Source organism: Myotis daubentonii, chromosome 1, assembly GCF_963259705.1.
Source record: "Myotis daubentonii chromosome 1, mMyoDau2.1, whole genome shotgun sequence".
Taxonomy (NCBI): domain Eukaryota; kingdom Metazoa; phylum Chordata; class Mammalia; order Chiroptera; family Vespertilionidae; genus Myotis; species Myotis daubentonii.
This window is the reverse complement of record NC_081840.1, coordinates 186,589,160-186,617,023: the sequence shown is the minus strand read 5'-3', so window position 1 is coordinate 186,617,023 and position 27,864 is coordinate 186,589,160. Positions and strand designations below refer to the sequence as shown.

Sequence of the window (27,864 nt, the reverse complement as noted above, 5' to 3'; positions counted from 1 at the left end):
TTCAGCATACTTATATACACTAGCAAGTTAAACCCAATAAACATTTGTTAAGTAACTCTGATGTTCAATATGCTGTGCTAGGTGCTACAGAGAAAAATATGAATATGATAAGGCCAGATCACTAATGAATTCATACAAGATATAAACACATATGGAATTACAATAAAGGGCACGTTTCGAATTTCTGGTATCAGAAATCAGAGCACAGCTAATTGATGATATGATGCACAGGAGTATTGATGCACACATTGTCACGGAGACCAGGAAAGGTCATGGTCAAGGACTAGAAAATGGGCAGAGTTTCAACAGAGAGAGATATGGTAGAGTGTGAGGTGTTTCAAGCAATGATTTGACTAGCTTTAAGACAAGAATGAAGTAGTGGGCATAAGATTTAGTGGAAGATAGGGCTACAATGATGGGAAGGGACATATCATAGTTTAATTATAACAGCTGATATCACACACTTCTGTGCAAAGTGCCAACCACCCATGTATTTTGATCATATTATTACATGTATCATTCCTATAACTTCTACAACCACCTCATGAAGTAGAAACTATCATTTCCATTTTACAAATGAGGATACATAAAGGATGCCAGATTGAGGGAGTGTGATTTAGGGTGAAGCCACAGCCTGAGTTGATTTAAAAGTGTGGATTTTGAAGCCATATATTTGATGTATACCTAGCTTCCTAACCTGTTCGTGGCTTCTTTTCTTCATCTATAAAATTGGGTTGAAGGAGTAACTTCCTCATGAGACTTAATGAACATTAAATGAGTATATATATATATATATATATATATATATATATATATATATATAATTTAAAATAGTGCTTCGCAAATGGTAAGTGCTATTAGTTTGAACAATATAAATTACTGCTTTTGTAGGTCAAATATTGACAAAACGTCTCAATCTATTAGGTTCTAGCTATTATTAATTTGGAAGACAAATGCATGCCATTAAAGGCTTTTGTCCTCCTATTCCTTTTTTCTTTCATGTGTAGATATACCAATATAATAGTATACCTGCCAGCTTTTCCACCTCACCAACTGCCTTGCAAATGGACTTTGGCCACTTCAGTTTCTAAAACCAATCTGAATAGCCCTAAACAAGATGCCACAGTAACACGGAATAGTAACACTGAAAAATCTGAATATTTCACACAACCAAGAGATAATAAACTATACCATATCATGGGAAATCATATAGAAAAGGCTCTGTTTGTACTTCGTCAGCAGCTGGATCATATTTGTAAAAAAGGAGACATACATACAGGGGGTTTTATAAAAATATTTCAAATAATTTATTTACCTCTTCACTAATTCACTCAGGCCTTTATTCAGTTGATTTTTATTGAGCACATTCTATACACAAGACATATCGTTAAGTACAGCAAAGTATCCAAAGACAGGCACTCTATCATTAATAAGTATAATATCTGGAATTAAATCTGAACCTTTGTATAACTGGTGGTGAAATAAGACCATTAAGACAAGGATAAATGGTTTTGTGACAAAAATTTATATTCTTTTATTTTGCAAAGATGGCTCTAAAGTGAACAGATTTTTGGCCTTAGAAATTGTATTAGTTATCTATTGTGATATAACAAATTAGTATAAAATTTAGCAGCATACTGCAGCACATATTTCTTATTTCACACAGTTTCTGAGGATCAGGAATCCAGGGCAGGTTTAGCGGGGTGTTCTGGGCCAGGGTCTCTCAGGAGGTTATAGCTAGTAGACAGGGATGTAATCTTCTGAAGGCTTGACTAAGGCTATCTCATGGCCCATGCATATGGCTATGGTGAAAGGTCTCAATTCATTGTTGGCTTTTGGCAAAAGGTCTCTGTTCTTCTCATGTAAGCCTTTCCCCAGGGCTGTCTGAACATGGCAGTTGGCTTCACCCAGAGCCAGTGGTCCATGAAAGTGAGCAAGGATGTTGCCACAGTGACTTGATGACCTAGTCTCCAAAGTTACATGCTGTCACTTCCGCTTTCCTCTATTCATTGGAACTGGAGTCACTAAGTCCAATCCATTTGTAAGGTGAGGAAGATTAGGCTATACTCCTTAAAGAGGAAGTACAAAGACACTATGGATATATTTTCCAACTACCACAGAAGTGATGTTAATGCCTCACTTAAATAATTTAGTTGAACTTTTTTGCATGTAGTAGAACTCTGTTTGCATGTACTTGCTATTTTTTGTTGGTAACTTTTTAATCACAGCTTTTGCATTTCCTGATTTAAAAAGTAACACGTGTTCATTATAAAATATTTAATAAGCAGAGAAAATTTTTAAAAAGTGAATCATCGATAATTCTATAATCCAGACATAACCACATTGAACATGTCTTCAGTTTGTGAGTTATATATACAAATGCCAGTCTTCACACACATATAAACACATATTTTATGGATACGAAATGTTTTAGAATATTTGTGTGTATAGTCTTATTTAGGTACATAAGGAGAATTTACTCCTATAATTAAAATTCATTTGGGAACAATTCTAATAGCTGCATAACATTCTATGGATAAGTATTTCTTTCCTTCTTTCATCTTTCTTCTATATTTGACATTTAGGCTATTTTATTTTTTACAACAATAAATAGGAATATAGTAAGTATATTTGCATAATGTCTTTGTATGACTGATTATTTCAATATAAGATTCTAAAAATAGAATTATAATATGAAATTATAGCTTAATTGTTCTAGTTATATACATTTGTATTGCTAAAGTAGTTTGAGAGTCCATTTCATTGTAATTTGTTGAGTATTTAATATTGTCCCTTCTTAATCTTTACTAATTTAATAGGCCAAAAAGTATATTTTACTTTTCTTTAATTTGTGTTTTGTTGACATGCCAGTTATTTTTTGCCTCTGTGTTCCAAATTCATTCTTTGCTGTCAGCTTTGTGAAATGGATATGGACCCTTTAAATATGTTTTCTTCGCAGCTGGATGCCATGCTTTGCCAGCAGAGGGCACTGGAGAAGCACCGTAGGAGGAAGTCTGTCTTTCCTGATTCCTAGTGGCTGGCTGGGTGGCCGACTTTTTCTCCACTGCTCTGCCCAGTGCTGGTTGCCGGTGGCTTGCAGCTTTCTCTAGCCTTTATTTCCCCCACTGCTTTCCCAGTTTTTGATTTGTGGTGGCATAATCTGGAGCCCCAGGGCAGGCCTGTGCCCTACTCACATCATTGCTCTCTGCACCTTCTCCTCAACATGGTGCAGGTTCCCTGAGAGGGCCCTGTGGGTTGGCCATCTGGTGAGCCACTTGCCTGGCCTTTGTCCCATGCAGCCTTAAAGGTGCCACAGAACCAAACCATACACAGAGTTGTCCTAGGTTTCTTCAAAGGAGGCCCTTCCAGCTCCCAGTCCTAGCAGCGTCCCTGACTCTCTGTGCCAAGCCTGCAGCCTCCGCTTACCTGTTCCTCTAAACCAGCGGTTCTCAACCTGTGGGTCACGACCCTTTGGGGGTCGAACGACCCTTTCACAGGGGTCGCCTAAGACCATTGGAAAACACATATATAATTACATATTGTTTTTGTGATTAATCACTATGCTTTAATTAAGTTCAATTTGTAACAATAAAATTGGGGGTCACCACAACATGAGGAACTGTATTAAAAGGTCGGGGCATTAGGAAGGTTGAGAACCACTGCAACCATTTCCTGGGGACCTCCAGACACAGACCCTATGTGATCTGAGCCTTGCACCTGCTGCGAAGTCCCAGGTCTCTCTGCACACCTGCCCACCTGCCCACCTGCCCCAGCTGGTCCGCCTCCCAGAGGTTGTTTTCCTGCTTGCCCTGTGGCTGTTGACCTGCTTGGTGTGGGCACCCAACCAACTTCTCCTCCATCCAGTGGGCTGCAACCACACCTTCTCCAGTGAATTCTGAATCCCTCGTTCCAAGCTTTTCCTTTTTGGAGCACTCTTCCTCAGCCATAGGCAACCCTTTAGCATCCTCTTTCCATCTTTTAGTTATTCTCCTATCACAGCTTAATAATTCTTTACACTAAACACCCTTGTTTAAATGACTGTGTAGTTTCTGTCTGCTGATTGGACACAGACTAATTGATTATGTTAAGATACAACTTTTTCATATATTAGTAGCCATTTGCATTTCCTTTCTGTGATTTTACTTTACATCTCATCTGCCTTTTTTTTTTTTTTTTCTATCTGACACTTTGAGTATTTTTCTTATGGATTCTGTAGACTTTCAATATATTAAAGGTAAATCTTTTGTCATATTTATGACAGGTACTTGATGGTACCTTAAGTTTATTTATTTAAAAAATATTTTTATTGATTTCAGAGAGGAATAGAAACATCAATGATGAGAGAATCATTGATCGGCTGCCTCCTGCACATCCCCTACTGGGGATTGAGCCCACAACTCAAACAATTTAATACAATGGATATGAGAAATGCAAATGGAAGTAATTTCCAGAATGGAAAAAAGCTGCATAGAACTCCATTTTAATATAAAGTTCATAAATAAAAACACAGATGAGACTGTGCCATTCTCAGTGTTTTGTGTTTTTTTCCAAATTGGTTTAGCAACTTGTAAATACCCTGAGCACTGTGTTATAGAATGAGATGCCTTAGAGAAAAAGAGCAGAACTCCAGATTCCTTTCCTAGATTCAGCTATTAGAGCTTTGCATAACCCTTTGTATTCACTCAGTAACAATGGTTACTGTGGGCCAAGTCTTGGCCAAGCTGATTAACCATGTGAAGTCTCTGTGGTTTCTATGTTTGGAAAAATGAAGAAAACTAGTTCAATTGACCTAAAAACATCCTTAAGAAAGTCATCAGTAAAACAGCAAAAAAGGGGGCTCAGGTTGAGAAAATTAGTCTTAAGAGTCCACAATCCTTTCCTTCCCAAAGGATTTATAGCTCTGATGCTTCAGGTTGCCAAAAGTCACCTACCCACATAAAGACAGCCCTAGAGTTTTCAAGGAGCTATAAGACTATCATCATCAGATTTCTTGGTGGGGGTATGTCTATGCTTCTGTTTTATTTCACGAGCTGGCAGCTTTGACTTCTGAATCATTTCTGAGAGTTGGTTGTTGATATTCTAGTTCTCTTGACAGTTCAAGCTAAACGACATTTAAACTGCATGAAGTTGAAGACGCCATTTTAATTCCAGTTCATTGTTTCTCTATTAAAGCTATTTGGAATACACAGTATCCAAGCTTATTTCAGTTACTGAAACTAAACTCAAGCTCATTTTGGTCCCACTGTGAACCTCATCACCTCTGAGAGAGACAAGCTTTTTCAACATTCAATTTTCTACAGATTCAAGGTCATATATATTTGCATGAATGCAAGTATAGGGTGGATACACTCATTAAATAGTAACATCTCTCTGATTTTGTTGAAGTATTTTAGCAATAGCGGCCACTAAACTGTCGTCTCTGTTTTTACTACCTGTTTACTTCGAAGACATTTCAGTATAATAGCCTTTTCTGTATTGAATCTGAAAATGAAAAGGAGAAAAAGAGTATTAAAATTTGGACACATTTAGCACACTGAACTTATTAAAGGAACAAGCACCCCAGCATACATGCTCTTGACTTACTTTGTTATTATTCTTTGAATCTCTCTTTTCTCTTCTTCATTTAATCTCTGGAGGATGGATTCCAGGAGAGAAAAATGAAAGTTAATGTACTGAGCCACCTGAAAATAAAACACACAAAAAGGAAAGCAGAATATTTATGTGAGAGGTGCCCAGTCAGGAGGGGGCAAAGGCAGACTCAGGGTGGTGGTACTCATACATCACTGCTAATTTCTTCTGCATCTTTATCCATGAGGAAAATGCGAGCGTTCTTTTTGGAGGGTCCCTGCAGGAGCCTGTGCAGTAGTGGGATGTCTGTCTTCTTTAGCCGTCTCCTTTCTGCAAAGGAAAACAAGAGCCAACTGTAGTCAAGAGTCCATACTAGGGAAAAAGAAGGTAATTTGGCTATTCATTTTCTTTCTTTAGCTCGCTTTGAAAGAAGACCTAAAAAAATCCGTGTATAATAGGAGGCACTCACTCAAAAGAGTTACATTGAAATTAAAACTTTGAAATAAACTAAAAGTGGACTCCTTTCTCCTGTTATTCCTCAGAGTTTGACTCAGAGAATTCAATCTTGCCTTTGGTTAGGAAGTTCAGAAAAATCTCCAGATCCATTTATGACTTTTGTCAAGCAACACACTGCAAAAATTCATTATAATTTTTCATTCATTCATTCACTCATTCATATATTCAACAAATGTTTATTGATTCTTCCCTATTTGGTTGAACAGAAAACCATCTTTCTAGTTATTCAGATCCAGTACTTTGTAATTATCTTCAATTCTCCTTTTCTCACTTACTCCACATCCAATCCTTGGCTGTTCTTTAAAAATATATTCAGAATATTTTTATATTGGGGTATTTTTATTATTTCATTCATCTGTGGGCTTCGTCCATTCAGGCATGATAATGAGATAAGCCATCAGTGGTACATCCCCCGAGGCTCCCGGACTGTGAGAAGGTGTAGTCCAGGCTGAGGGATCCCCCCCAAGTGCACGAATTTTGTGCACCAGTCCTCTAGTAGTTAATAATATGGTATTGTGCACTTGGAAGTTGCTGAGAGTAGATATGAAGTATTCTTAACATACACAAAACATAGTTTATATGAAGTGATGGGTGTGTTAATTACCTTGAAATTGGTGATCATTCCATAATGTATATAAGTATCAAATCATCATGTTGTAGACTTCAAATATATACAATTATAGTCATGTGCATGACGGGGCGGCACCCCAACTCCCCAATCAGCCCTGCTCTGAGCCCGACCAGGGGCTGCACCTAGGGATTGGGCCTGTCCTCTGCCACCCAGGAGCAGGTGTAAGCCAGCAGGTCGTTATCTCCTGAGGGGTCCCAAACTGTGAGAGGGCACAGGCCGGGCTGAGGGACCCCCCCTCCCCCCCAGGGGCACAAATTTTTGTGCACCGAGCCTCTAGTATATATAATAAAAGAGAAACATGCAAATTAACCATCCCTCCACTATGCTCAAGCCACGCCCACAAGCCAATCAGGAGCAAGTATGCAAATTAACCCAACTAAGATGGTGGCGAGCAGGAGGCTTGGGTTGCCCCTGGCGATGAAGGAAGCTCAAGGCTACAAATTTTCAATTATAGAAGATAAATAAATCCCAGAAAAAAGAAAAAAAAAAGGAGAGGCTGGGAGCTTGGGTCAATGGAGGGCATGGTCAGCCTTAAAACGACCATCAGCCCCTCACCCAGGCTGGCGAGGCACCCCAGTGGGGACCCCCACCCTGATCTGAGACACCCTTCAGGGCAAACCAGCTGACCCCCACCCTTGCACCAGGCCTCTATCCTATATAATAAAAGGGTAATATGCAAATTGATCCTAACAGCAGGATGACTGGGAATTGACTGGTCACTATGACACACACTGACCACCAGGGGCAGATGCTCAATGCAGGAGCTTCCCGCGGGTGGTCAGTGCGCTTCCACAGGGGGAGCTCTGCTCAGCCACAAGCCAGGCTGATGGCTGCCAGCACAGCGGTGGTGGCAGGAACCTCTCCCGCCTCCTCAGCAGCACTAAGGATGTCTGACTGCAGCTTAGGCCTGCTCCCTGCTGGCAAGTGGACATCCCCTGAGGGCTCCCAGGCTTCCAGAGGGATGTCTGACTGCCAGCTTAGGCCCGATCCCCCCCCGCCCCCCGCCGGGGAGCAGGCTTAAGCCAGCAGGTGGACATCCCCCAAGGGGTCCCAGATTGTGAGAGGGCATAGGCCGGGCTGAGGGACCCCCCCCCAAGTGCACAAATTTTTGTGCACCGGGCCTCTAGTATATATATCCTTAGAATTTTTAAAAATTTATAGCTATATATTTCTTATATTTAAGCTTTTAATTTTTTAATATGTTTGAGAGCCAGCTTTAATTTTCTTATAGTTATTCTGACATCAAAATGTGTTATTTTACTTATTTCTGGCTTAGACATTCTGACACCTAAATTATAACCTGGGATACAACATTTCAATTTTTTCAATTTTGAGGTTTTCAAAAATTTGAGTATCACCTTGGGTTTTCTCTAATTTCTCACTCGCTGCTCCTAGCATTCCATGCATAGCACCTTCCCAATGCCCTGGTTCTAACATTTTACCCCCTACCACCAAGTTCCGAATATGTTTCTCTACTGAGGAAGAGTAACACTCCTACAATGTGTCAGGCATTCTGCTAAGAAAGAGATAAAAGCAAGATCAGAGAAAAATGATCTGTAATGATGACTCCAGTAAGAGCTCCAGTGGGAAGGAAAAACCAAAACAAAACAAAACAAAACAAAAAAACGAGTATAGAGAGAAACGATGACTTAAATGCTTAATAGTTCCTGATACAGTTCCTGGGAAACTTTATGGATTCTCAAGGGCTCTGATCACCATTCAGATAATTGAATGTTTGGACAACAAACAAACTTCTTTGTATTATAAACTCTTCCAGGATACCTTATCTTTGGTTCCTCTAAAACACCCTCCCCTCCTTTCTTTCTTTTCTCCAATTCTTCCACAAATGGAGTAAACTTCTCTCCTGCCTTCCCTATGGGCAGAAAACTGTATCACAGCAGACATGTAAAAAGGGTGATCAAGCTTTTTTACCTCCTGTTGCAAAAATAATGTAAAGTGCAAAATCCTGGGCACTGTTTTCAATCTGAAAGTGGAAAAAAAATAGACATGAATTATTTGTTGCCATATGATGTTTTCTAAGCCAATCAGACCCAAATTATGTACCCATGTCCTCACTTTCATTTTTCATTTTTAAGCATAAAACCTTCTCTGTTCCCTGGGAATAACATAATTTCTCAGGGCACAATTAATAAAAGGTATCACACATAGGAAAGAATTCCTCAGAACTGAACATTGATTTTAGATTTGCATGTTCATAGGTCTTTTTCAGACAAAAGCATTAATGTGTCTATAGTTAAATTATATACAAGATATTTATACCACAGTTTAGTGATAAAAATTACCTTAAATTTTTTAAGAAGTTGCTTTATTACCTCTTCAGTGTTCATGTTACTGTTTATTCTGACCTTAGTTTCTGACTCAAAGGCTGGAGTGAAAATTGATGTCTAAAAAAAAAAAAAGTCATATAAGTCTTTAAAATTACATCAAAGTAATAGCAGTCAATATTTTGAAACTGTCCTTCTTTGGGCAAGGAAAAAAAATCCAAGGTCACCATTATAAAAAGCTTGTTTTCTTGTTTTTGCTTCCTTTGTTGTTGTTGAATATTATGTCTCCTTTTAAGCAACCTTATATTGTTTCTAGAGTAACTTAGGTAAACATTATTTGAGCATGTTCAAAGTATTTTCACTAGATAATTACACCATTCTTTAGTATAATTTAAGATTTCAAAATAAGTTAACTATTATAAAAACAAATAAAGATTAACATGAATAGACTTTTTTAAACACATGCTGCATCTTCCTTCTCATTAGAAATAATTGTTCTAAATTGTTTTCAGTTTGAACCTTATAAAATCACTTCTTTTTGGTTGGTCAGAAATGATCCAATGTTGGCAATTTTATATGGTTCAGCGTATATCTCAACTAAGGTTTGGAGTAAAAGTGCTACCAATTGAAAATCTAGAACAATATTTCCCATAAATTGCTCTATTCAAGAGTCTGCCTTCTAGATGATACTTGGTAAAAGGTTTCTGTGGTCAGAGAAGTCTTCAACATTCCTCTTATGGGTTAGTAATACACCATAAAAATGTTAAAATGCTATATATTAAAAGGGTAATATGCAAATTTACCAAACGGTGGAACGACCAGTCGCTATGATGCACACTGACCACCAGAGGGCAGACGCTTAATGCAGGAACTTCCCCCAAACCACAGGCCCCGGGCCTGCCAGCCAACTTTTTGGTCCCTTCCCCTGGCCAGCAGGCTCTGATCACTGGATGGGGAACAGGGAACCAGGGGTGGGTGGCGGCAGACATAGGTGGTGCCAGGCCAAGGCCTCATCCCCGCTGGTCACCCCCCAACACAGGGTGACCATCATTGAGGGACGGAGCCAGCAAGCAGGTGGGAACGGCCAACCCTTGGTCCCTCCCTTCCACCAGCAGGCTGTGAGAGCCCCGTGGCGAATGGGCAACCAGAGGGTAGGTGGGGGGGGGGGGGCTGGGGAGCTGCCAACACCCAGGGAAGATGACCCTGATCGCAGGCCAGGCCTAGGGACTGTACCCATGCATGAATTTCGTGTGCTGGGCCTCTAGTAAACATATAACCATGAATTTTTCACTCTCAGTTTAATCATTATTCTTATAAATAATATCCTTTTTAAGTATACCTATTAATAGCCAATGGCATATACTTTGGAAAATGCTGACCAATATTTGTGTAGCTAGGATTTCCCTAACTTACACATATTGCATGGTTACGTATGTACACAGGGATTAAGACGTGTTGGTGCTTAGGCGAGGGCTGATTTATCTGTTTAGGTAAGTCAATATATAAGCAAATGAGTGTTTCTGAGGTAAAATATATAATTCATGAAAGTAATGGTATAATTCCAAAGAATGACATAGAATTCTCAAGTAAATGTTTTTCTTTATTTTATTTTTTCCAATCAAACAATTATTAATTTAGCATAGTTGTAACTATGTGCCAAGATCTATTCTAAGCCCTTTATACAAATTTAATTCTTATGTCAACTATAGATAGACAAAATTAACTTTATTATGATATAAATATGTGTTCAAAATTTAAAAAAGAATAGTGAGTAGAGAAAACAACTCAAACAGGACTTCAGAATAAGAATAATATCAATGGATTACAGTAGAAAGAGGAGCAAGACAAAGATTTTCCTCTAAGGACAAGTATGTAGAGAAACCAAAAGTCACTAGGGAGACAAAAAAAAAAACACAAAAAAAACAAAACAAAACAAAACAAAAAAAACAGAAGAATTTGAAGCCTCCAGAAACTATATCTACAGAAAACCTTAAACAGAACCTAACTTCAATTATCATACATCTTCACATGAAAAGCCCACTTACCTCAGTTTCTTTTACCTGGTACATGTTTGGCTTTTAAAAAAAGTTAAAAGTCAAGCCAAAACCACAGTCTTTAGAGACAAAGGAAGATCATAATCAAGCTTAGCTATAATACAGATGTTGGGATTATCAGACAGTGAATTTTAAATAACTATAATTAATATGTTAAGAGTTCTGATGACCAAAGCAGACAACATGCAAGATCAAGTGGGTAATGGAATAAAAAAGTGAAAACTCTAAGAAAGAATCTAAACAAAATGCTAGAAATAAAAAACACTGTATTATAAGTGCAGACTGTCTTTGATGAATTCATTAGTAGACTCAATACAGCTGAGGAAAGAATCAATAAACTTAAAGCTAGGTCAAAAGGAACTTCCCAAACTGAATTGCAAAGAGAAAAAAATAAAAATAAAACAACAGTAGTAACAAAAACAACCATAAAACAATAGTGAATAGAGACTCACAAGGTAGGTAGTTGGTAGGTAGTATATGTATAACTTATGACCTCAAAGGAAATATGACTCCATGTGTTCCACAGCATAAAAAACAAAAAAAGGTTCTCACTCATTAAGTAGCAGAATGTAAGAAAAATGTGATTAAGTGTATATTTTAAAATAAAAAGGAACATTAAGTAAAGGTTTATTTCCATATATCTCATTTATGTGTGCAGTCTCAAAGTGTTCTAAGACAGTAGAAATGGGGTGTGTTCAGCAGACATGGACATGAATGGATTTTGGGGTGGTTTAATGGAATCTTAGATAGATGAGTCCTATACTGAGAGATTCAGTAAATAAACATCAAAGTATATACATGGAGGACATTTGGGATAAATTTTTGTTAAGTATGGAGAAAATTCAATGTTTGTGGACATTGTAAGGTATGAATGAGTCACAAATATCACAATGTAAGCATCTAATATGGGTGTTATCCACAGCCTAACAATACTGGCATTACTAAGAGGTTTCATGGTATAAAAACACATTTAAAGACATTATCAGCCCTGGCTGGTTTTGCTCAGTGGATAGAGCATCAGCCTGTGGACTGAAGAGTCCTGGGTTCGATTCTGATTCTGGTCAAGGGCACATGCCTGGGTTGCAGGCTCGATCCCCACTAGGGGGCATGCAGGAGAGGGCCGATCCATGATTCTCTCTCATCATTCATGTTTCTCTCTCTCCCTCTCCCTTCCTCTCTGAAATCAATAAAAATATATTGATAAAGTCTAATTTAAACAAAGCATTCAGAAGAGAGGTTTGTTCCCCCAGTCTCCAAAGGCACAATACTAATACCCTCACAAGGATGAAAGAATAAGGACTAAGATAGAAAGCCCTACAGGAAAAAGTTTAAGGTAAATGAGTTAATCCTATCTAATAAAGAGAGAATATGCTAATTGACCCTCACACCATTGCAAAGATGGTGGCACCCACAGCCAATAAGGAGGGAATATGCTAATTGACTACCCCACGATCAAAGGTGGTAGTGCCCACAGCCAATAAGGAGGGAATATGCTAATTGATTGCCACGCCCTCAAAGATGGCGGCGCCCACAACCACAAGATGGTGGTGCCCAGTCCCCTTAGCCCTGCTGGGGCGGCAGGCAATCGGCAAGGCCGGGCTTCTGCCTCTGGAGTCCCCAAATCCCCTCAGCCCCCCAGCTGTTCAGGGCCCGACTGAAGCGCAGGCAAGCCTCAGATGGTGGCTGCCCAGCTGCCCAGGCTGGCCCAAGGCGCAGGCAAGCCTCGGATGGTGGCTGCCCAGAAGCTTAGGGCTGGCTCAAGGCACAGGCAAGCCTCAGATGGCATCTGTCCAGCTGCCCAGGGCCGCTCGAGGCTCAGTTAACCAGGGCCGGCTGAGGCTTGCGCTGCCGGCTGTGGAAGCAGCAGTGGTGTGATGGGGGCGTCACCTTCCCCTGATCGCCGGGTCGCCTCCCGCCCCAAGGGCTCCCGGACTGTGAGAGGGAGCAGGCTGTGCTGAGGGACCCCCCTCCAGTGCATGAATTTTCATGCCCTGGGCCTCTAGTATTTTATATTAAAGAGCTTAGAGTGGTACCTGACACAGAGTAAGTGCTTTTGAAGTATTTATTCAATGAATGGATGAATGATTGCTAAAATACATGACATGAAAAATATTTGTTTTAGAAAACTAATACATTTTCTACCCTAAGTTACTGATAAGTGAGATGTCTTACAAATAGCATGAAAAAGCACATGCAAATTTAACACACATCAAATGAAAACTCAGAATACAAATTATATCGAAACTACAGCTATACTTATATAGAAAATGACATGTATTTCTATAGGCCTGGAAGGGAACATGAAAAATGGGTCCAAGTTCAAAGTAACTATTAAAAGCAGTGTGACCTAAGACAAGTTGCTTAACCTCTGTGAACCTCAATTAACTTGTATGTAAAGTAGTGAAAATAATGGTACCTATTTCATAGCATTTTTGCAGTTTATTAATGAGATAATTCATCAAAAATCAATTTAAATAGTTAACCTAATACATAACACACAGAGTTCCTAATAAATATCTCTATATATAAAGAGCCAGGGGCCATTGCAACAGAACAGACGACCGAACGGAAGACCGACAGGCTGCATGAGGCTACCAGGTTGGCAGGGGGTTAGTGAGGGATGACCAAACAACTGAGCAGCAGGCTGCATAGGGTGACCAGGCCATTGGGGGGGTTAGTTAGGGATGACCAAATGACTGAGCACCAGGCTGCATGGGGCGACCAGGCCAGCAGGGGAGTTAGTGAGGGGCGACCAAACAACCGAATAGCAGGCTGTGTGGGTGACTAGTCCGACAGGAGGGCAGTGAGGGGCGACCAGGCCAGCAGAGGGAGACAGTGAGGGGCGACAAGGCCAGCGGGGGAGTGGGGGACAGTTGGGGCAACCACGCTGGCAGAGGGGGGCAGAGGAGCCACCAGACCGGTAGAGGGGGGCAGTGAGGGGTGACCAGGCTGGCAGGGGGGGAACTTGGGGGTGACCAGGCCTGTAGGGGGGGCAGTAAGGGGTGACCAGGCTGGAAGAGGGGGGCTGTTGGAGGCGAACAGGCCAGCAGGGGGGCAGTAAGGGGTGACTAGTCCAGCAGAGGGGGGCATTTGGGGGCAACCAGGCTGACAAGGGGGGGCAGTTGGGGGTAACTAGGCTGGCAGACAGAGGTGGTTAGGGCTGATCAGGCTTGCAGGGGGGCCTGTAGGGGTGATCAGCAGGCAGGCAGGAGAGGAGTTAGGAGCCAGGGGTCCTGGATTGTGACAGGGATGTCCAACTGCCGGTTTAGGCCCGATCCTCAGGCAGTTGGACATCCCCCAAGGGTTTCCGGATTGGAGAGGGGGCAGGCTGGGCTGAGAGGACCTCCCCACTACCCACCCGTGCACTAATTTCGTGCACCGGGCCTCTAGTCCTATCTAATAAAAGAGAAAGATGGTAATTGGCGTATGACCGCTACCCTTCCCATTGGCTAATCAGCAAGATATGCAAATTAACTGCCAGCCAAGATGGCGGCCGACAGCCAGGCAGCTTGAAACTAACATGAGGCTTGCTTGCTTCAGTGACGGAGGACTCCAACATTCCCCACCTGCCTTGCTGGCCTCTGAGCTTGCAGTTTAAGAAACATTGTAACAAATATAGAAGCTAAACAAAACCTCAGAAACCTGCTTTCAGCGAACCTGGGATCTCAGAGCTGGAGTTATACATTGTTTAGATTATAGAACCTAAACAAACCAGATACCTGCTTTCAGGAGCGGAGGCCTAAGAGCTGGAGCCTCAGAGCTGAAGCTGGCCCAGAATAAAAAAAAAAAGAAAAAAAGGAGCGGTTGGGAGCTTCAGTCCCAGCCTGAAAACAGCCCTCAGCCCCTCACCCAGACTGGCCAGGCACCCCAGTGGGGACCCCCACCCTGAAGGGGGTGTGACCAGCTGCAAACAGCCATCATCCCCTCACCCAGGCTGGCCAGGCACCCCAGTGGGGACCCCCACCCTGATCCAGGACACCCTTCAGAACAAACCAGCCAGCCCCACCCATGCACCAGGCCTCTATCCTATATAGTAAAAGGGTAATATGCTTCCCAGCACTGGGATCAGCGGAGCCAAGAGGCCTCCAGGCACCGGGATCAGCAGAGCTGAGAGGCCTCCCGGCACCGGGATCAGCGTGACAGGGGGCAGCGCCCAAACCCCCTGATGGCCCTGTGGCTCTGTGTGTGACAGGGGCCGGGCCACAACCTCCCTATCCACCCTGCTCTGTACGTGACAGGGGAAGGCGCTCCAACCCCCTGATCAGCCCTGCTCTGTGCCTGATAGGGGGGAGCTCCCCAACTCCCTGATCGCCCTGTGGCTCTGTGTGTGACAGGGTGCGGCGCCCAAACCCCCCCCCCCCCCCCACGGGCCCTACTCTGTGTGTGATGGGGTAGAGCCATAACCTCCCCATCGGCCCTGCCCTGAGTGTGACAGTGGCGGCGCCCCAACTACCTGATCGGCCCTGCTCTGTGGGTGATAGAGGGCAGCGCCCGAACCCGCCCCCCCCCCACCATGGGCCCTGCTCTGTGTGTGATGGGGTAGAGCCATAACCTCCCCATAGGCCCTGCCCTGAGTGTGACAGTGGCGGCATCCCAACCCCCTGATCAGCCTTGCTCTGTGGGTGATAGAGGGCAGCGCCCCAACCCCCTGATCCACCCTGCCCTGAGTGTGACAGGGGGCGGCGCTCCAACTCCCCTATCGGCCCTACTCTGTGAGTGACAGGGGGAGCTCCTCAACCCCCTGATGGGCCCTGCTCTGTGCATGACAGGGGGGAGCTCCCCAACCCCCTGATTGACCCTGCTCTGTGCGTGGCAGGGTATGGAGCCCCAACCCCCCTGATGGGTCCTGCTCTGTGCGTGATAGGGGGTGCTGCCGCAACCTCCCCATCGACCCTGCCTTGAGTGTGACAGGGGGCGGTGCCCCAACTCCCCAATCTGCCCTACCCTGAGCGTGACTGAGGGTGGCATCACAACCTCCCAATCTGCCCTGCTCTGTGCATGACAGGGGAAGGCACCCCAACTCCCCAATCGGCCCTGCTCTGAGCCCGATCAGGGGCTGCACCTAGGGATTGGGCCTGCCCTCTGCCACCTGGGAGCAGGCCTAAGCCAGTAGGTTGTTCTCTCCCAAGGGGTCCCAGACTGCGACAATGCACAGGCCGGGCTGAGGGACTCCCCCTCCTCTCTCCCCCGAGTGTACAAATTTTTGTGCACCGGGTCTCTAGCCTATAAAAATAAAAGCATAACATGCAAATCGACCGATCAGCCTTACAACAGAACAACCGTCTGGATGACCTCCCAGACGAAGCTGGGGCTGCAAAGGCAGAGGCAGCTGGGGCTATGAGGGCCTCCTCTTGCACGAATTTCATGCATTGGGCCTCTCATTAGATATACTACTACTATTGATGTTACTATTTTAATTGTAAGATAATTGCATGTTATTATTAGCATAATAGACAACACTCTTTTAAATGACACCAATAGAATTATAACTCACTTCATGGTTATAAAAGTGTCCGTTAATAGAGGCTCTATGTTTCTGTCTGTCTGTTCTGTCCATCATTGGAGGCTTCATCCTTTTTCTCACCAGGGTTGCTTCACTCATGGTTCTATAGAGCAATGGAGATTCTGGCTCTGCATCTGCATGAGGCTTCAGAGTGCTGCTGTGATAAGATAAATAATCTGGGAAGAATAAAGATGATAGGCACATATCATTTAGCCGCCCACCTCTTTGCATCTTGAGTGGATTTGTGTATATATTTAGTAAAGTGTGACTAAGCAATGGACCCTAACGCTTTTAAACAGTGAGGGAATAGCAATGCTCTTGTGTAAGAATAAGGTCTGCTGGCAGCACTTGTGTTCTATTTTACCTTGAGATTTTAAATAATTTTCTGTTGTAATTAGAGCATCATGAAATAGGCATGAGATATTTCATCTTTCTCTAGCACTGGTCCTCAAATACAAAGAGATTTTTATTATATTTTTGGCGTCAAGATATTGACAGTCCCCTGGGTTTAGATGAGTATTTTTTTCCAAAGGGCTAATTGGAAAGATCCTTATCTAAAAGATGTCAAGAGGCCATAAGACAAGGATCAGGGAATCCTGGAAGGACATCATGTTTGCTATAGAATATGATTTGTTACATGAAAGCAGAGGAAGCTGAATTAAGAATGGTTTGAAAAAATAAACAAACACTGGAAGTTGTTGGTAGACTCAGGAAGGTAATGTCAACAGGAACCCTTGTTCAGTCTGAAGCCAGCTTGGTAATATAACCACCAGAAACATGAACCCACCCCCAGCCTCAGTCACCTTCCTTCTTGGATCTCTATATATATTACAAAAACCAAAATCTCTGTAAGATATAAGATATCAAACCTGACACTCAGTAGTCTCAGTAAGTGATAGCCGTTAATGTAATTACTATCACATAAATTATTATTGTCGTTACTACTGATGCCATTTTTATAGGTGCTGGCATTTTCCATTGGTTTGGCAAACTGATATGAACTCATTCGATGTTCAAGTAGATTTCTCTCTTTTTAAAACAAATGCTTGAAACAACTCTATCAAATATAAATAGTGACCTCAGTATATCTGCCTCTTTCTGAGAAGCAATGTTATGTAAATATCTACTAACTAAAATGGTCAACTTCTAAAATGATGTGAAGTTCAGTCTGAGATGCATGGCCTAACATAAAAAGCTACGGAATATAATAAATAATCCTACTCCTTGGGGAAACATTGAACCATTTTATGAGAACTTAATTAAGCCTTTAGCTCTCCCTAATTTAATAAATCTAAGTGACTTGATGTAATTTTTAAAAACCATCATATTTTTCTAGAACTAAGTAATGTTCTTAAACATCATATCAGAACTGTAGTGATTTAAGTTGGTGTATTCCTAAAAGCCTTTAAAAAAAAAAACAACATAAAATAAGAGTTTATTATGTAGTAGTGTGTAAAATGTTAGACTTCAGAGAAGCATTTATGATTAATGTTGTAAAGTCTCCTCATTAATAACAGTTTGACACTCACCTTCCTGGGAATTCATTGCATCAGACACTGGAATCTCAGTCCTGTCCAGTTCACTAATATGATAAAGATCATCAAATTCTCCCCAGCGTGTCATTCCCCTGAAAAATAATAAATCTTATAAGTGACATCAATTCCATTCATATTGAGTCCATGAGGGTTTTCAGACTTACAGCATTTATATTAGTACTGTGGGCCTCTATAGGTAAATATATCACCCTGATTTATAACAATTTTACATTATTAAAATAATATTTATACCAGAGTGGACAGCATGTGTTTTAAATACTTCCTTTACTTATTTTGAACATATCTTGACACAATAGTTCAATGCACTGAAACACAGGTTACATAGATTCTGTAAAATGGATGTGCAAATGGAAGTGGTAGAAACCAACATAACCTGTTGTTATACAGTGATCTTATAATGCTCTCAAGAGAGTTTAGATACAAAAAGTGTTCATTCTGTCAACCTGCATTGAGTTCCTGTTTTGTTTTTTTCCAAAGCATTGTTAGGTAAAGTGGTTCCAAAATAATAAGGTGCCTATCGTTTAGGTCTTGACTACAATGAACAATGCAATTTACATAGGAGGAAAGTATATGGGAACTTCTTTTCTAGAAAATTATGGTTTATATGGGATGCTAACAATTTCCAAAGCATCCTAATGCCCAGAATAAATAAAACTAGGCAACTGCTTATTTTTTTCTAGGTGGGTCAACAATCATCTTTAGTTTGTTTATCTGTCCTTAGAAAAGTTACTTATCTTTTCTGTGTCTTTTTTATAAAATGGAGATGATATCAGTATGAGCTGGATAAGATAGTTGAGCAGATTGAGTTAATTTGCGTAAAATTCTTAAAACAGTGCCCAAGCACTCAGTATGTGTTAAATGATCATAATTGTCCTCATCTTCACTGTCATCCTCATCATAATCACCATTATCTGTATCTACTTCATGATGGTCCAGGAACCATTAGAGATCTAGGCTATCCCCAGATCTCTCTAGGACTAGGTTAATGGATACTATTAGTGATAGGACCAGTCTTCTTCTTACTAAAATCTCTTTCATAATGTCTGTTTTCATATGACCAAAAAATATTCACCATAGGGTATTTATGGGATTAACTCTGGCTGCAACAAAAAATGCTTATTAATATTATTGGTTAGTATCCACAATTGATAAATGTGATACTCCACATTAAGTGAAGGATAAAAATCACATATTCAATAGATGCAGAAAAAGCATTTGATAAAACCCAGCGCCCATTTATTATAAAAACACTCAGCAAAGTGAGAATAGAGGGATCAGACCTCAACATAATAAAGGCCATATATGACAGCCAACATCATACTCAATGAGCAAAAACTACAGTGTTTCCCTTAACATCAGGAACAAGACAGGGGTATCTACTGTCATCACTTTTATTCAACATAGTATTGGAAGTCCTAGCCATGGCAATAGGGCAAGAGGAAGAAAGAAAAGGCATCCAAATTGGAAAGGAAGAAGTAAAATTGTCATTATATGAAGATGACATGATACTATATAGAGAGAATCCTAAAGATTCCATCAAAAACTACAAGAACTGATAAATTAATCCAACAAAGTAGCAGGATACAAAATAAATATCTAAAAATCAGTTAAATTTTTATATACTAATAATGAACTAGCAGAAAGGGAAACTAAGAAAACAATCCTATTTGCAATTGTATAAAAATACCTTGGAATAAATTTAACCAAGGATGTGAAAGACCTGTACTTGGAAAATTATAAGACACAGAAGAAAGAAATTGAAGATGATACAAAGAAGTGGATGCATATACTGTGTCCATGGATAGGAAGAATCAACATCATTAAAATGTCCATACTACCTAAGGCAATCTACAGATTCAATGCAATTCGTATCAAGATAACAATGGCGTATGTCACAGAACTAGAACGAATATCCCCAAAATTTGCATGGAACCTCAAACGATCCCAAATAGCAATTTTGAGAAAAAGAACAAAGTTGGGAGAATCAAACTACCTCATATGAAACTATATAACAAAGCCATAGCAATCAAAAGAGCATGGTACCAGCAGAAAAACAGACATATAGATCCATGGGACAGAATAGATAGTCTAAAATAACCCACACCTTTATGAGCAACTATTATTTGGCAAAGAAGGCGATAACATACAATGGAATAAAGACAGACTATTCAAGAAATGGTGTTAGAAAAATTGAACATATACACTTGGAAATATAAAACTAGATCACCTTCTTACACCATAAACAAGAATTAACTCAAAATGGATTAAAGACTTAAATGCAACATTTGTAACCATTAAAGTACTAGAAGCAAACATAGGCAGTCAAATCTCTGACATCTCTCTTAGCAATAGTTTTTCTGATATGTCTCCTCAGGCAAAGAAAAAGAAATAAACAAATGGGACTGCATCAAACTAAAAAGTTTTTGTACAGAAAGGAAACCCTCAACAAAATGAAGACAACCCATTGAATGGGAGAACATATTCACCAATGATACATCGGAAAAGGGGTTAATATCCAAAATTTATAAGGAATTTATAAAACTCAACACCAAAAAACAAGCAATCCAATTAAAAAATGGGCAAAGGACCTGAATAGATTCTTCTCCAAAGAGTATATACAGATGGCCAATAGACATATGACAAGATTCTCAATGTCACTAATTATCAAAGAAATGCAAATCAAGACCACAATAAGATATCATCTCTCACCTGCCAGAATGGCTATCACCAATAAATCAACAAACAGCAAGTACTAGCGAGGATGCAGAGAAAAGGGAACCCTCATGCATTGTTGGTGAGAATACAGATTGGTGCAGCCACTATGGAAAACAGTATGGAGTTTCCAAAAAAAAAAAAAAAAAGGAACTGCTTTTTGACCCAGTGATTCCACTTCTGGGAATATATCCGAAGAAACCCAAAACACTGATTTGAAAGAATATATGTACCCCTATGTTGATTGCAGTGTTATTTACAATAGCCAGGATTTGGAAATGGCCCAAGTGCCCATCAGTAAATGAATGGATAAAAAAGCTGTGGTACATTTACACACTGGAATACTACTTGGCTGTAAAAAAGAAGAAAATTTTACCTTTTGCGACAACATGGATGGACATGGAGAGTGTTATGCTAAGTGACATAAGCCAGTTGGAGAAAGACAAATACCATATGATTTTACTTATATATGGATCTCATGAACAAAATAAAGAAACAAACAGTAGAAACAGACTCATAGATACAGAAAACAGTATGGTGATTAGCAGAGGGAAAGGGGAATGAGGGGAGGTAGTAAGAAGGTAAAGGCAGATAAATGGTGACAGAGGAGATCAGACTTTAGGTGGTAAACACACAATACAATATACAGATGTACAATATACAGGTTTAGTAGTGTAAACCTGAAACCTGTATGATTTTATTAACTAATATCACTCCATTAAATTCAATAAAAGTTTTAAAAAGAATACTAGTGTTAGTGAATATGAATAAATGTGATTCTTTTTTCCTTGATCTTTGAATTATTTTGAAGTCTTTTTACAATTTTTATATCATTTCAGCCTCACAATAGCCTAGGAAGGAAATAAGGGGATCCTGATATATTTGTTGACAAATTTTCCAGTGAACTCTACTATCTAACATATAGTCAGTCAAAACAAATGGTGTAATGCCCAAAAACTGTAAGTAATAACTTTAACTCAAAGGAGAAGTATTCAGGTCCTGACTCAGAATCTATTCTTATGATAGATAAAATTATTCATTTTGCACAATAGAAGATTAATAGACAAAGGAGAAAGATATAATTATCATAAAAAAGGGGTAGCAATTGAAAAAAACAGACTACCGAAGAAAAACAGAAACTAAAAAGGCAAAGCAACCTGATGCTATTTCATATGGGGGAGATGAAAAGCACAAGAATGCAAGACCAGTAATGTACTATACATTCTTGGGAACCCTGGCAGACTTGACGCGATTCTCAGTTTCTTATAGCTTAGTGGTGTCACACTACTACAGGGAGACAAACATGGCTCAATATAAGCAGTGTTTAACTCCCTTTCCTTCCTGCCATCTTAGGAGACTACACCAATTTTAGCTCTGGTTTGTATAATTTGAAATATCAACATATACAACTGTGCACATGACCAAGTTGGAGGGCAGTTACCCAGAGTTTTCCAAAGAAAACTGACTACAACTTTATGTAATATCCAATAGTTTAACTTGCCCAAGCAGGAGACTGTTTGCATTGCTCTGACCAAGCTTCAGGATGTATACCATTAGCAAATTTAAACTGTGGGTAGGTTTTCTAGTAAGTTGCAAAAGAAAAAGGAGGTGGAAATTTGATAGGCAAATAGATGTCACTTTTGTACCCAAATTGTAAGAAACGCCGCCCCCCACTATTGATATTATTGAAATGTACACCTGTCCAGTTTCTGCTCTTTATTTCATTCCACAATGACTTGTCCAAAATGTGCCGAGTCATATCTGACTTTGGAAAGATATGAAAAGCAGAAAGAAAAACTGATACAAACAAGCATAATAAGGCCGTCTTTTTTTAAATTTCCAAAAGAAAATACTTGGACCAGATATGAGATCAAAGTTCTCTCTATAGAATTCATTCCATAAAGGATTACAAGTGGTCACAGCTCAAACAAACTGATTTATTTTAAGCTTCTACCACTCCCATTAAGCTGACTCAGTGTGACTCATTTCTAATGTAATTAAAACAAACTAGCATAACAAACTGGTGATTCTCTCAAAGGGTGAACCGAAAGGCAAGATGGCAGTGCTTCCTGCAGCTGAGATCACAACTGCTTTTTTCACTCCACATCCATCCACTGGAGCTACCAAATCTGTGATCCTGTGACTGCAGAGGTGTAAGCTCTGCCCGGAGAGACCCAGTATGGGGAAGGGAACAGTAGAGCAGTTCCACAGAGTGAGGAAACAGTCCATTTCATTTCACAATTTCATTTGAGCTCAGTATTTAAATGAATGAGTGTGTCTAGGATTGGAGTGAAACAAAGAGCAGAACCTTAGGTGGCTCTGCAGCCCACTAGGAAACCCCAGGCCAGGGGGCAGACCTTCCGAATTATGCTGCACCTTCCTGCTGAGTGTTCAGCTGGTTCCCAAGAGAGATTCTTGGCTAATTAATTGCAACTGATTCTATTCCTGCTTTGTGTGGGTGAAAGAGAGGAGTGGGGTTTTTTTTTTTCTGATAATTCTCACCCACCAGAAATATCTGATACATTGCAAGTGTGACTCAGACATTCTCCCATAGCTCTCATTACTGTAGTAAAAATCAAGCAGTTTTCTAGGGCATTCTTTCTCAATCTTAAATTAAAGAGATAATTCCTGTTTGATTCACAGGAATGCTCTGATAAACACTGAAAGGTGAAAATGGAGTCCATGAAAATGCATCCTGAGGACAGTCATTCATAACCTGCCACAGTAAGTGAAGAGGCATCATCATTGCCTTCTCTACCTGGACTCTTAAAACTTATCCCAAAATTCAGGATTTAAAGGAACAAGTTCCTTGTACTTTAAATTGAGACATTAAAAAATATCTTGGGATATTCAAAATGATGGCTTAATGTGACAATACAATGCCGTACTGCATCCCCTTACATCTTCCCATAATGTCCCATACTTATCAACTTTTCATGAATGAAATCATCAAACGGAGCTGGCTGCTCAGAGAACTTGGCAATGAGTCCTAAGGTAATTTGAAGAATGATAGCTAATTTTACCAAATTCCTATCTTGTACAGTTTTCTAAATGCAGGGCCCAAGGGTAACTTCACCTTTTCAATGCTGCTCCTACTCATTTAGAATCATCAGCCCCATCAATCACATAGTACCTGAAGGTGAGGGATGTAGGGCTTCATCAGGCTGCCTACGTTTGTGGTCTCCCTTCCACTCTTCCATAAGTCCTGGACCCTTTGCCCATTGGCAATCCTTAGCTTGGGTGGAAGACTAGTCAGAAGTAGTATATGTACAGAAAGTTCTCACAACAGGGGTAATTTAACCACTAGGCGTCCGAGGGCTTCATTTGATACTATAATGAGTCCTTTCTTTGTGTCAAGCAGACTGCTGCATAATGGGATAGCAGAGATGAATAAGATATGCTCCTTATGCTTGAGGAACCCAAAGCAAGATGGGGAGGTAGGTGCATAACAATGTAAGCAGTGGCATGCTCTGAAATGGTAGAGAAAAGTTGTCAGTGCATCTAGTACAGACTGAGGTGTCAGAAAAGGCTTTCTAGGGAATGTGTTATCTGACCTGAATCTACAAGGATCAGTAGAAGAGTCTGAAAATAGGTGTGGAAAAGCAAGTAGACTTCCACACAGAGAGTTAGTGAAGTAGGAAACTGTATGCTATGTTAAGGGAATAAAAAATGTTCAGACTTGCTGGAGCATCATGTTAGAGAAAGATCGGCAAGGTGCAAATCATAGTGGGGTTTCAGTGTTTTCTTCAAAGGAAAAGTGGAGCTTCCCTCATGGTGTAAGCTGTTTTTTCTTGATTGTGGTCAAAGACCAGATTGGGGAAATGGTCCTGGCAGCTCTCTCTCCATCCTCTCCTCTGCTCTGCCAGAACTCCGCCCATCCACCTATAGATGGGAGGATGAGTGAGGTGAAGGTTTAGTATCTTCACGCACACACAAAAGGGAGATGAGTTGCAGCTTCAAGGACTAAAGAAGAAGGGAGGTTGGATGATAGAAGATCTATTTTCCGGTTTTTTTTGAGGACTCTCCATGAAGTTTCCATAATGGCTGCACAAGGGCTCCCTTTTCTCCACATCCTCACCATTGCTGGTTAAAAGTCACTTGTTGACTTTTTGATAGCGGTGTGAAGTAGTTCCTCACTGATGATTAGTGCTGTTGAATATCTTTTCATATGTCTCTTGGCCATTTGTCTGTTTTCTTTGGAGAAATGTCTTTTTATGTCCTCTGCCCATGTTTTGATTGAATTGTTCATTCTTTTGTTATTGAGTTGGATGAGTTTTTTATATGTTTTGGATAGCAATTACTGCCAGATATATTATTTGCAAGTATATTCTCCCATCCTTTTAGTTGTATTTTCATTTTATTGATGGTTTCCTTCACCGTGCAGAAGCATTTTAGTTTGGTGAAGTCCCATTTGTTTATTTTTGCTTTTGTTTCCCTTGTTCTAGGGGTTATATCCGAAATGATATTACTCAGAATTATATCAAATAGTGTACCACCTATGTTTTCTTTTAAGAGTTTTATGGTTACCATACAACCCAGCAATTCCACTTCTGGGTATTTATTTAAAGAAAACAAAGACACTAATTTGGAAAGATATTTGCACACTTATGTTTGCTGCAGCATTATTTACAGCAGCCAAGACATGGAAGTAACTAGGTACCCATCAATAGATAATTAAATAAAGGACACACACACACACACACACACACACACACACACACACACACACTGCAACACTGCTTAGTAATAAAAAAAGGGAATGAAATCCTGTATTTTGAGACAACATGAATGAACCTCGAGGGTATTATGCTGGGTGAAATAAATCAGACAGGTAAAGGCAAATGTTGTATGATTTCACTTACATGTGGAATTTATAAAAGCAAAACAAATGAACCAACAAAAGAAAAACAGACTCAGAAACAAAGAACAAATTAATGATTGTCAGAGGGGAGGAAGGCAGAGGAATGGGTGAAAACGAGAAAGGGAAGTGTAGTCAATAATAGTGTTATAAGCTTGCACAGTGACAGATGGATACTAGACTAGTGTAGTGTTTACACAATAAGATGCATAAATGTTGAATCACTATGTTGTATGTTTAAAACTAATATAATATTGTATACCAATTATGCTTTAATAAAAATTAAAATTAAAAAAAGGAATGTAGGAAGGGCCAGTGGGAGGAAGAATACAGAAAAACATATACATATGATTCCTTTTGAGAATATTTATTTGCTTTTCTAAAAATAATGAAAGGTAATGAAAAAACCAGCCCAACTTATTTATTCAAGGTATGGTTGCATAAACCCACCCAGAGAACTGTTTTGTGCATTTACTGAGCTTCAGATACACTTGCTGTGCCTTGTTGAACAGGATCAGGACAATCAGGTGGAGCATAATTAAATCTCCTTTCCAGAAAGCACAAAGAGCCCTTTGTTTCAAGAGAAATTTAAATTTGTATCTTTGAGAGAGAGAGAGAGAGAGAGAGAGAGAGAGAGAGAGAGAGAGAGAGAGCAGGCGAGGGCTAATGAAATATTGCCTATACATATCTATACATTTTATTTTTTTTCAATGAAGGCATGCAGCCTTCAAGGAGAGATGCAATACAGCAGGGAGATCAAGAGCACGGCTCTCCAGCCTGTAGACGTGAGGTTCAGTCCAGTTCCGCTACATGCTTTGGATAGTAATTCCAAACTATTAACATAGTAATTAGAAATCTTGCATAATTACTGAACTCAGAGCTCTGGTTTCTGAACACCTACTTCATAGAGTTGCTAAGGGATTCAGTGAGACTGTAAGCATTTAGAAGAGCTCCCTTCTGTAAGAGTGCATACAATAAAGATAAACATGAAGGTTATTTAAAGAGTTAAAAACATAAATGATAGCTTACATTTTGGAAAAGACATCTGGTGATTTCACAGTAAAAGAAGGGATTTGCTTCTCATCTTGTATTTTCAGCTGTATAGGCCGTTTTACTCCCCAGAAAATGTCCAACATTCCTTCAACAATTAGTTTACCATCTTCAGTCTAGAGAAGAAACCAATCATCTCAAACATTGTTTTTGTATTATTTATAGGCAGTAAATGTTTCAACTGAAGATGTAGAAATTAAGAATGTAAAACATCTTAATAAATAAATTTCTAACTGGGATTGTTAGGCTTTTCAATTTATCTTCAAAATAATTCTATTTTAGCATTGGAAGATTTTTTTAAGTTGGGAATATTGAACAAAGGAAGGAAAAATTCTTTTATTTTTGAAAACAGCTATAACCAGTGAAGTAAGTCACAATGATGATGACATGCCCATCAGAGGGCACAGTATGGTAAAACGCTTTCTGAATTCTATGATTCTGCAGTTTGCTCCCTCACGTCATTCAGAGCCTATGGTTAAATTCTTCTCCTCCCCACTAAATAAGTAAATATCTTTACTTCTACTCCCCACCCCACTTAGATTCTGGAGCCTGCTTCCCACTTTGATGTTCTCCACAGCCATTATTACCATCTGACATACCATACATTTTACTCCTGTTTCTTGTCTGCCTACTAGAACTTAAGCAGCATGAGGAAAGCACAAAACAAATCTCTAAACATCATGAATTCTGTGGGAACTATTGAATTAAAATGTAAATCATCATTTTCTTAAAGTGTTTAACTTTTCCTAAATTTTATATTTTTATAATTATAGAAGATATTAGAGATCTCACAGATATATTTTTATAATTATAGATATTAGAGATTGCCAGAAGCTGGTCCATCCTTGCTGCTTGACACAGTCGCTGCAGGGAAGAAACATCTGCACAGCATATGTTTCAAGGGACCTGGGGTATACGGCATAATGTTCTTAATATGTTTGCTCCCCTTCTTAGCACTATGTGTTTTAACCAAGGTCACCTCTCCAGGAAAGGTTGTTTCCCCAGGTGGAGATTTTTTCCCTGGAGTTAGGGATTAACAGACTAAGGAAGGGAATCAGTAAAACCCCTTAATTAAGTGCCAGGCGGGTAGTTAATCACTTTAACTATGAACAATCACACTTAAGCTACATA

At 40.0% G+C, this 27,864-nt stretch overlaps 1 protein-coding gene across 3 annotated transcripts in view; it reads right to left on the bottom strand.

Annotated features, from left to right (window-relative positions):
• Window positions 1–1,506: 1,506 nt before the first annotated feature.
• The window catches only part of RASSF6 (Ras association domain family member 6), a 55,568-nt gene continuing 29,210 nt past the window's right edge, over window positions 1,507–27,864 (bottom strand). For 2 of the 3 annotated variants that reach the window (XM_059668806.1, XM_059668816.1), the window contains exons 4-11: window positions 26,713–26,849; window positions 18,087–18,184; window positions 16,549–16,733; window positions 9,019–9,120; window positions 8,648–8,699; window positions 5,780–5,898; window positions 5,584–5,681; window positions 1,507–5,481 (exon numbers count right to left, since the gene is read on the bottom strand). In XM_059668806.1, coding sequence (XP_059524789.1) covers window positions 5,406–5,481; window positions 5,584–5,681; window positions 5,780–5,898; window positions 8,648–8,699; window positions 9,019–9,120; window positions 16,549–16,733; window positions 18,087–18,184; window positions 26,713–26,849 — 867 coding nt within the window. In that variant the 3' untranslated portion in view covers window positions 1,507–5,405. The remainder of the gene's footprint in view (window positions 5,482–5,583; window positions 5,682–5,779; window positions 5,899–8,647; window positions 8,700–9,018; window positions 9,121–16,548; window positions 16,734–18,086; window positions 18,185–26,712; window positions 26,850–27,864) is intronic. The other variant, XM_059668825.1, reaches the window with a different exon arrangement.